Raw genomic sequence first — 10352 nt, forward strand, 5'->3', positions numbered from 1 at the left:
ATAAGAGCGAGGCTTAACCAATCACATGATCCAAATTGTATCCCACTATTTGTGGTCTTTGATTAATATAAATTTTGATCTTTTTTGCTAAAAAAATTAAAATTTGGCCGCAACTGGCAGCCGTATGTGGCACAAAACTCGGATTAATCTGCCGCGTGCCAAAAAATAAAATCTAGGGTTCATGCCGCAAGAACATCATAATATCCGTGTCTTCTGAATTTCACTGAGGTAACGTGCGTCAAAAGAAAACAAATCTCATCTTTTCTAATCTAAAGAAAAATTGTGTGATATCCACGCACAAAACGACGACATAGAAGAATCCAAGCTTACGCAGCACCGTATGCTTCGGGCGAGCGCACGCGGCCTTCTCGTCGGCCGCCGACGAGACCTCATGGCCTCCCTCCTCGCCTTCTCCTCCTCCGCCTCCGGCCCCCCGCACAAACCATCGCCGTCCCACACCTCTCCCCCTCCGCCCTCGGCTTCCTCCTCCGCACGAGCGTCGCGCTTCCGCCTCCTGCTCGCCCGCGCCGCCGCGCGCCGCGACCCCGAGCCGCCGCCGCAGGCCGAGAGCGAGAAGAAGTCGATTGCGGTGAGAACGGGGGAGCTGTTCCTGGGTCTGAGTGCGCTGTTCATCCGCGCGGGGAGGGGGACGGCGCCGGTGGAGGAGGTGGAGCAGAGGGAGGGGGTGTTGTGGGAGCAGCGCCCGGAGGACGTGGAGGCGGAGCGGCAGCGGCAGCGGCGGGAGGTGGCGACAGCGAGCCCCGGGTTCAGCTTCTCAGCCGCCGGGCTTCTCTTCCCCTACCACCTCGGCGTCGCGCAGTGCCTCCTCGACAAAGGCTACATCACAGTACGCATCTTTATCCCCCACCTCATCGCCATATCCTCATGTGCATCCATACTTTCTGTACTGTATAGCTCGGACAAATTGTGATTTCAGCCATTGTTGTGCCTGGTGCCGACAAGCAATTGAGCACCTTTTGGGTTAAAATACATGTAGCTTGGCTGTGTCTTGATCTCATGCTACTTTGTACTAGGTGGTGGCAGGGCATGCGTGGTTATGCATGGGAACTAATATACCTGCGTGCTCATCACTTATATGTGAATGTGACTTAATTCCACACTTATATTCGTCTATTGTAGAAACCTTCTTATAGATTATTTCTTTTCCCTTTTTGGCATATGCATTAGGAAAGAACTCCGTTAGCTGGCTCATCAGCTGGTGCCATAATCTGTGCAGTGATTGCATCCGGGAAGACAATGCAAGAGGCTCTTCAGGTGACCAAGATTCTAGCTGAAGACTGCCGGAGTAAAGGGACTGCCTTTCGCCTTGGGGTATGTCTTTTGTTTATTTTTGTAAATTACTCCCTCTGTTCCACGACACTTATTTTGGAACGCAGGGAGTATATGTTTAAGTATACTGACTTACTGAGTGCTGTATGGATAAATTATGGTAAGGTAAGGGAGCAAATGACCTGGAAAAATGCTTGCAGTGAAGTATTTTCCTCTGAATTGATGAGTTGTGTTTTCTTTATGAATCCCTTGCATTGTTCTGTTTTGTGGTGTTTATCTGTTGAAGTGCAACATTATGAATTGATTATTAAAAAGATTAAGATGCTGCAAAACTGAATCAGTAGCATCAGCAGTGCATGACCATGAGACATGAGTTACCATGAATTTTGGTGACTAAAATGGACTGTGACAGAAACGATGTGGAACGCCTGTTTGTTTACTATGTATGCATACACTGTTGTAATCCTTGAGCTCTTGGTTCTGTAAAAAAAATCTAGTAAAAAAAATCAAAACCTACTGAGCTATGAAAATTTAGCTCTTCAAGTTATATTTGTCATATATCATTGGTTGCCGGATGCCAACTCTTGACTCGAGTACCTGACGTGTAAATTATAGGCAAAACTATGCGAGTCATGGCTTATTTATGAATAATTTTCCAACTGAGTTGGGAATGTGTTGTAGTATTATAGATTATCTCATTTTTCAAATTTTGGTTTGTTTGGTGTTTGCTGTACTAACTCAAGATTAAGTTCATGTTTTCATCTACAAGCAAAGTAGTGGCATAAAAGGGTGATGAATAACCTGCCATCTTGTTATACGCCCTTAAAAAAAAGCTGAAGATCAAAGATATTATGTCCAAGCACTAGTTCTTACTTGTACTAGCTGGTGAACTTTTACAGGTTTTCACCATGTAATCCCGTGCCCTTGTTGTGCAGGCTGTACTCAAGGATGTTCTAGAAAAGTTTCTCCCAGATGATCTGCATATCAGTTGCAACGGAAGGATCCGTGGTAAGCTCTTTATACTATACAAGTGTTGTATCTTCATATTGTCTATGTGCATTTTCTGCTATTTTGATCTCTGGCAACTTAGCTTAGTCATTTTCAGAAAACTGATGTTCTTCTCATACAGTTGCTATTACTCAGTTGTCCTGGAGGCCTAGGGGCTTACTGGTCGACCAGTTTGACTCCAAGGAAGACGTCATTAGTGCAATTATTACATCTTCGTTTATTCCTGGGTGAGACTCATGCTAACCTTTCCTAACACTGGATTTGTGTATTTACTATTTAGTTATATTTTGCTTAATGAAAAGACAATTTTTTTTTGTTCTTGTTTCAGATACTTAGCCCCCAGGCCTGCGACTTTATTCCGTAACAGGCTGTGCGTTGACGGGGGCCTTACATTGTTTATGCCACCCACTTCTGCTTCTGAAACAGTATAGCTACAACTTCCTTTTGCTGTTCCTAAAACATTAACGTGGTCATAAGCATTGTTAGTGTCGTGCATGCTATAATTTTTGGAATTTAGGGTACTTTTAGATACACAATTATCTGGAGCCTTGTCTTCATTTAGTTCTTCTGGGAGGAATTTTCTTCCTTTCTCCCAACGATGAAGACATCTCTCCTTCTGTTTGATGACCTGCCATTGAAAGGATGTTGCTACATGTGTTTAACTCACAATATTGTTCTTTGCATATTCTTTCTCAAATACACTTGTTTATACTCCTTTATACTCGTAACCATACTTAACTCAAATACTATCTATATTTTGTGCCTTTCACACAAGCGCTTCTCCTCCTTCATATGAGAGCACGGGCATAAGTTTGCCTGATATTCGTCCTCACTTGCGAGCTGAGGCTTTTGTTTGTACATTCTGTTACTCTGTTTTCAGCACCATTCACTGTCCACTGGTGGAACCAGTCTACTGTAGTATTCAGACCACATTTTGGTTTAACACAATGCTCATCACTGACTGGTATGGCTGTTACTGTAGGTTCGAATCTGCGCTTTCCCAGCTGGCAGACTAGGACTCCAAGGGATTGGTATTAGTCCAGACTGCAATCCGGAGAACAGAGCAACTCCCCGACAGGTAGCAGAAATTCAAATGTACAAGTTCTTGCAACTGTCCATGGTTTTGTTCTAAAACTTGCCCTCGGTGCTCTTGAACGAATTCCAGCTGTTTAACTGGGCTCTGGAACCTGCTGAAGATGAAGTTCTCGATAAATTGTACGAGCTTGGGTACCAGGATGCAGCTGTGTGGGCTGAGCAGAACCCTCCTGAGTCAACTGTGAAGATTGAGCAGCTCGGTACAGATTGAGAAGGCCTGGAGCCCCGGACAAAGTGAGCATCTTGGTCCTTTTTAGTTTTGACGTAGACATCTAGATTTGTCCTTGTTTGGTTGAAAGATGTCAATTATTTTGTTCGCTCAGAGGTTAGCAGCCTCTCGTAAATTTGTAATATAAGTGCGCCTCTATTTTTAAAATGTACAGCCTCTTGGCTAGGTTTTATAACTGTACAATTGTAACTACAACCAATGGCAAATTTTAACATGGTCCCTCTTACCTCCTTTTTTTACATGTGAGGTAAGAAGGTAAGAGTCAATCAAGCCATTCATTGATGAGATCAACGGCTAAGATCTATTTTATACTCTTGCCTCTCATGTGAAAAGAGGGGGTAAGAGGGACCATGTTAAAACTGCTCACAACCAATTGCTAGAGCTTAGCACTCCCTCCAGTTCTTTTAATCTGAAAAGGCAGAAGCTGTTCGAGCGTAGTATTAATACTTTTATACTCCCTATGTAAACTAATATAAGAGCGTTTAGAGTACTAAAATAGTGATCTAAACGCTCTTATATTAGTTTACAGAGGGAGTAATAGCTAGGATGTGTGCTGATTCGTCTAGAAGCATTTTCACATTATAAAAAGTTGAAGATTTTATAATTATGTTGTCTAATTTCACTTTGAACTAGATATTGTGACATTGTGACACTTTGAACAGGATTTCACCAGGAGGAAGACCCCCGGTCTCTGCATTTGGGCGATGCATGCAGCCAGTTTATTAATTATTCACAAAAGACCTTACAAAGAAATACAACAGTAAGTCTGAGTCATTGTCTAGGCAACGTCTGTCGCTACTCCTATCCAGTTGATGAAGGGATGCTGATAGTCCAGGCCTAATATCACAGACCTCGCAGCCAAGCCTAACATATAAGACCTGAGGCCCCAACCAAGCCACTTGTCGGGGATGGGGCACACACCGGTCCGACGCTCTCTCAGAGGCCGCCGCCGCCAACTGCCGCCCCTCCATCTTTAGAGCTGTAGGTCTAGCTGCCGCTGACGCCACCACGGCGCCCAACATCAGCACCCCCCTGCGGGCGAATTGCTGAGCACGCCGCGGTCGCCGCCGGTACACCTTAGCACCACGCCGCCAAGTACCACCAGCCGACACAGCTTGAAGTCTGTGGAAGATCTGTCGTGCGTAGCATCTACCAACAAGGCATGACAAAGGATCGTGTGTAGCACCTGCCAACCAGGCATGACAAAGCGTAACACCCGTCGGTCAGGCATGACTTGACATCTCCACCGAAGCTTCGTGCAAGAGGAAGCCGCTCCACCTCCTACCTCTGACTTCTAGCGCTGCTCCACAAACGATGCTCCCAATAGAGAAATGACATTGCAGTGCCGCCATCGTCCGATCTAGAAAACCAGATCCTAGGGTTTCCCCCGGAGCGGCACGAGTGGGTCGACAGTAGTTACAAAACGATGCCTTCATCAAGGTAACGGCGCAGAATGCCTCCATCGTCCACCGTCGGAGGCGGTGGTTACGGTGGTGCCTCCAGCTCTCATGCCGTAGTATCCTAGGCCGAGCGCGCGGCGTGGCAGCAGGCGAGGTACGACTGGCACAATGCCACTCACCGCTCCGCTTTCGCCAAGATGGACGTGGCGCCGGAATGGGTCCGTAAGGACCCGGACCTCTCCATGGCGTGGGCGCTCGACCGCTCCATCACCACCGCCGAGACGGCCGCCAGGTGCTTGCGCCGCCTTGACGGCGAGCTCTCCAAGATCGGCGAGGAGTGGTCGCTTAGCGACAGCTCCGCCAACGCCGACAGGGGCAAGGGCGCGTTCGGCAGTGGAAAAGGTGGCCCTTCGCACGACGCAACAAGAGGTGGTCAGGCGGCCGCGGGGCAAGGCTGTTGTGGCCCTCTGGCATCCTCGCGTTGCTGGAGGAACGACGACAACGGCTCAGCTGCCGACCACGGTGCGACAGAACAACCACGCTTACGAGGTGGTCGTCCGATATAGGGTTTAGTATTTTTTTTAGTTTTTAGTAAAATAATCGAAATATCGACCGTTCATGTAAATTAAATCCGAACTTGGATGAAATCCGCCCGGTTTGAACGATTTTCACCTGATTAGTTCGAATTGTTGTCAAAATGTATGCGGCTACGATTGGATGACGTCCTTCCGCATCCGTGGACTGGTTCCTCCCCTTCCGGTCCGCGGACAGATGCGTGAGAAAATTTGTGGGTTGCCGTTGGAGATGCCCTTAAGTTTAGGGAGGTGGGGGTCTTTGCCCATTGAAAAATTGTGGGTATTTTTTCTCTCCCCTATCCCCTCTCTCAGCCTCATCTTTTATTTCTATTACATTTAACAAGTTTATTCTGAGGAGACCTTCATAATTACATCATACACAAAGACATATCATCCGGCCTGAAGTGAAGTCTCTATGAAAAACTAACAAATACTTGCCTCGAGTTCTAAATCCTAATCATGAGGTTCGAATCGGCCCTTGCTTGCAAGATCTTCTTATATGATGTTGCGGCATGTGTTGTCGCAAGGGTATGGGCAATCGATCGCCTTCACTTCGGCCCGGCCAAAGTACCAATCGCCGACAGATTTCGCGATCCTCTGTATTTGCAACGACCACAAAATTTACATGAAAACTGTTAACGAATGTGTTAATGCTGATGAGACTTGACGTATTCTACCTTGTTCTGAATGGCAGGGGTGCCATTCCAGGTGGCCGGCAGTTCGGACTGGCAGTGGGCGAAACACGAGTTTATGAAGAGCCCGTTGCTCTTGGAACCGGAGAAGCCTCTCACGGATGCCACCATCTGATCTCTGAAACCTGCATGTGTGAACAAAATTAGTTACTCACGACTCAGTAGTTGTCCAGATCGTCAAGGAGTATTGTGTTTTGCCTCTCATGCTAGCCCGCGCAACGGCTTTCGTGCTAGTTGCTCAATCGGTAAATTAGGTTTTGAGTGGCAAGTTGGATTAGATATCGCAAGTATGAATTGTTCTTTTACCTTTTTTTTTTTGAGACAAATTGTTCTTTTACCTTGCAGGAAGTTTATCTGAGACGCGTTGCAGGCCGAGCGGTTGAACTTGCAGGCTCGCCAGGCGCGGCTGGGGTCGGCTTTGCTTGGGGCCAGGCTTTCCTCAATCTGATTAAGTTTCCGTCAAATTTGCTACCTCCTTGTGCAAATTAGTTACTCCCACCTTAAGATAAGTCATTCCTGCGTGCAAACATTTAGTTACCTGCCAGACGTCGTAGGCTGCGTTGAGCAAGAAGATGGGGGTCTTGATGCTGTCGATTATATTCTGAGGGAAGAAGCACTGCAGACGTGCATGCAAAAGAAACAGCAAGGTAGCTAGGATCAGTAGACAGAAGAGAGTCACTCACGAATGATCTTTCTTGCACGCAAACTAACTAAATGAAGCACGCACGCACCGAGGTGGCGTCGAGGTGATCGGTGCAGGTGGGCGGAAGGTTTGGAGCCACTCCCTGCATGGCTACAATGTCGCCGTAGTAAGATCTCAAGCTGCGGCCCCCGGAAACATCAACGCTGCACGCAAACAGTCCATCAACTGGGTGAGACCCGTGAGAGTGACGGTGAATCAGCGATATAGGTAAATAGGTAGACGTACGCGTCGAGGAAGAGGCCTGCGTCGGCGAGGCACTTGACGGTGGTGCTTCGGCCGGCGAAGAAGGCGCCGAACTGGTCGCAGTGGAGTATCGCCGCCAGCCCACCGGCGGAGCAGCCCGTGAGAAGCGCCCGGTCGGCCGACGCCATCCCGATGGAGAGGAGGTGCTGGATGGCTTCCTCCCAAATCCGCTGCCCCCGGAAGTAGAGCCCGGTACCCTGCAACATATTTACAGAGGAAAAATTATGCGTCAAAACATAGGGTGATGATGCCACCACGGATCGATGCATGAAGAGCTGACACATTGTTGCGTCTAAGGAATTAATATGCACCTTGTCGAAGGTGTCGCCGGCGAAGGAGGCGCTGTCGCAGTAGCGGATCTTCACCCGGTTCCAGTTGTAGAAATCTGCATGAAAAATGCACATGTCGTCGATGGCCTCGTTTGCCCGAAGATTAATCATGCAAACCATCTTTGCTTTTGGAGTTGAGACTTGAGACGGACCAGGATTCTCGGCGGGGCTGGCGCTCATGATGCCGGTGAAGGCGATCTGCCGCTCCATGAAGTTGGAGGAGCCATGGTGAGTCCTTGTCCGGAACCTGCACGTCCTCGCGTTGTTGCACCACCCGCCTCCCTGCACTTACGATGCACCAAGGATCAGGTAAAATCATGTATGCACCACTGTATAAGTGCGCCCGCTGCGTACCTCGAGGTTGACGATCCAACTCTTGCTCCCTGCCCCGGAGCCCGGGTCCAGGTGGTAAGCGGCCGGCGTCCCATCCATACACACTGCAATCGTAGATAGCAAATTAGTCTCGGTGTGTTGCACATGATTTAAAGTAAATCAATACTGTGCAGACGTCAGAAACAGTTCAATAGCATATACCAATACCACTCAAAATTCTTAGCTAGCTAGGCTTGATTCTGACAGAGTAAATTGCTCAAAACGATCACATTCGTGGCTAGGCTAATGGATCGCCACCGCTTTTGTCGAAACCACAGGAGGAAAAAATGACAACTCCGCGGCAAGTAAGTAACGAATCGAACTGACCACCACTTTCCATTTTTGGTGAAAAGGGAAAATGAAAAGATTGGGAGGGGGTTTGTGGGCTGTGCCGTGGAATGGAAGCTAGAACCCTGCCTAGACCAACCTTCTACATCCTCAATATTTTATTTGGGTCCTACTACGCATCGGCCGGGTGATAACTTTTAATTATCCAACGCCTCTTTGACCATCAAATCAGCCACGATCAAATGGCCCGCAGTGTATCCCTCATCTCGCTCATCCTTCCTTCACAAAAAAACAGTTGCAACGTTGGCCATATTTCAGAAACATCAGCTGAGTAGCAATTCGCCTCATGCATTCTCTTTTGGACGCGTGTCTCCGCAACATCAGCGATGTTTCTGAAACCAACGATGAAGTTGCAACCCAGCGAGCTCGCAACACCCACACCGCCACAACACCGATGATTTCAAAAACGTTGATGACATAGCAAGCTGGCGAGCTCGCAGACTCGTGCCTTTGCAACATGGGATGTTTGACAAACACCTCGCCGCCGCCTCTCTCTTCCCTTGAAGCAGTGTGCGGGCGTGTTGCAGCACCTTGGCCCGGCCTTGCAGCATCGGCTGGCCGCCTCTTGAGCTTGCCGGAGGAGCGGTGTGTGAGGATGAGGGAAAGGAGAGGATTCGACGCATTGGTCTGGTTTGCTTCGATGTTGACGATGAGGAGAAGGAAGACAAGTCACATAACACATATTAAGATAATCCCTAAAAAATTCAGATCAAAATTCGAAACATACACCAAGAAGCAAAAAAGAGAAACTCATATGTGAATAGTATACAGAAAACCATTCGCAACTATTCATAATAGATTTCTCTTTTTTGCTTCTTGATGTATGTTTCGAATTTTGATCAGATTTTTTTAGGGATTATCTTAATATGTGCTATGAACATGGTGACCAGCCAGCCGCGGCGAAGGAGAGAGGGAGGCAGAGAAGGGGCCCCGGCAGCTGGATCTGAGTGCACGCCGAAGACGCACGGGACCGATCTCGAGCGCAAGAAGCACAAGAGAAAAGATGAAGAATGCATGCATGTATTGTCGAACGCCACTGGATTCCAATTGCTCATAGACATATGAAACTACCGACCGGCGCCAGAATTTCGCAGACAATTCTTGATAATCTAGCTGACCAAATTGTCCACTACACTCTACATATGCCTAAATTTTTTCACTCGCTAGCTATCAGCTGAATCGATCAAGCAGATCAGATACCATTTCCCATAGTACACACCGAAAAGGAGCAGAAGTCCCCCGCCAAAATTAAAAAAGAGGAGCAGATGAACAAGAAGAAACGAGCAGTGATTCACAGAACCATGCTTGGACTTGGAGTGGACATACCGGCGCCCTTCTCGACGGAGGCGTTGAGGAAGGTGATGGGCACCATCATGTCCGCGACCGCCGCCGCGGAACGTCGATGCGTCCTTCTCCTCCTGCCACCGCCGCTCGCCGCCTGCTCGTCCGCCGCCTCCACGCAGCTGCCGGCGATGAGGAGGAGAGCAAGAGCGAGAAGCGCCCACGGCCGGACGGCACCGACCCTCGTCTTCACCATCGTTTCAATGGATCGAGTAGTGGAAGCAAGATCGAGCCGATCGATAGGAAAATCCCTGGACGACGTATATTTAACGAGCGCATAGCAAGGGAGTGACGCACCTATATAGCTACACATAAACAAGGAGTTAATCAAGCGAGATATATCCTAATCAATGAGGAAGTAAAATGCTTCCAAATACGGGTGTGCAGTAGCGTACTACTCCATATAGGAGTATCCACATTGCATAGACAAATCAACCATGTTAATTACATGCATGCGTTCCATATTTGCCAGCGAGCTATATTTTGGAGGCAATTTGGCAGCTAACTAATAAGCAGCAGGAGGGAATCAAACAGGAATTAAGTTAGGCATGCCATTGCCACCCTGGCTCATAAACGGCGAGAGAAGAGAACATGCGCATCATGTACCAGCAGAATCGATCCATGAGAAAGAAGGTAGAGACAGCGCGCGCATACGGCGACCGAACACGCGACAGAGCGAAAGAGGTAACGGGCGCACGGCACGCGTGTACGCATCCGTTTCTATTGA

At 48.1% G+C, this 10352-nt stretch overlaps 2 protein-coding genes across 5 annotated transcripts; one reads left to right on the plus strand and one right to left on the minus strand.

Annotated features, from left to right (window-relative positions):
- The first annotated feature begins 291 nt into the window (after positions 1 to 291).
- LOC123189849 (patatin-like phospholipase domain-containing protein 4) lies at positions 292 to 4434 on the plus strand. 4 transcript variants are annotated; one of them, XR_006496021.1, is made up of 8 exons: positions 292 to 847; positions 1189 to 1332; positions 2226 to 2298; positions 2420 to 2525; positions 2627 to 2723; positions 3179 to 3216; positions 3281 to 3376; positions 3464 to 3814. XR_006496021.1 is itself a non-coding variant. In XM_044602354.1 (8 exons), exons 1-7 carry the CDS (start codon positions 341 to 343, stop codon positions 3602 to 3604), a joined length of 1164 nt encoding a protein of 387 aa, XP_044458289.1. In that variant the 5' UTR covers positions 294 to 340; the 3' UTR covers positions 3605 to 3627; positions 4285 to 4434. The 4 variants fall into 4 exon arrangements, 3 of the variants coding, with proteins under 3 accessions (XP_044458290.1, XP_044458289.1, XP_044458288.1); XM_044602354.1 differs by lacking the exon at positions 3179 to 3216 and adding an exon at positions 4285 to 4434 and having other exon boundaries at positions 294 to 847; positions 3464 to 3627; XM_044602353.1 differs by lacking the exon at positions 3179 to 3216 and having other exon boundaries at positions 295 to 847.
- A 1429-nt stretch (positions 4435 to 5863) lies between these two features.
- On the minus strand, positions 5864 to 10105 carry LOC123189848 (pectin acetylesterase 3). Its single transcript, XM_044602352.1, has 10 exons — positions 9611 to 10105; positions 7919 to 8001; positions 7717 to 7846; positions 7547 to 7620; positions 7218 to 7432; positions 7021 to 7135; positions 6828 to 6905; positions 6628 to 6733; positions 6275 to 6414; positions 5864 to 6194 (listed from the first exon to the last, which is right to left on the minus strand). The coding sequence occupies exons 1-10, from the start codon at positions 9936 to 9938 to the stop codon at positions 6093 to 6095; spliced, it is 1371 nt and encodes a 456-aa protein (XP_044458287.1). The 5' UTR covers positions 9939 to 10105; the 3' UTR covers positions 5864 to 6092.
- Between the last annotated feature and the right edge of the window lie 247 nt (positions 10106 to 10352).

Source organism: Triticum aestivum, chromosome 2A (assembly GCF_018294505.1).
Source record: "Triticum aestivum cultivar Chinese Spring chromosome 2A, IWGSC CS RefSeq v2.1, whole genome shotgun sequence".
NCBI classification, from domain to species: domain Eukaryota; kingdom Viridiplantae; phylum Streptophyta; class Magnoliopsida; order Poales; family Poaceae; genus Triticum; species Triticum aestivum.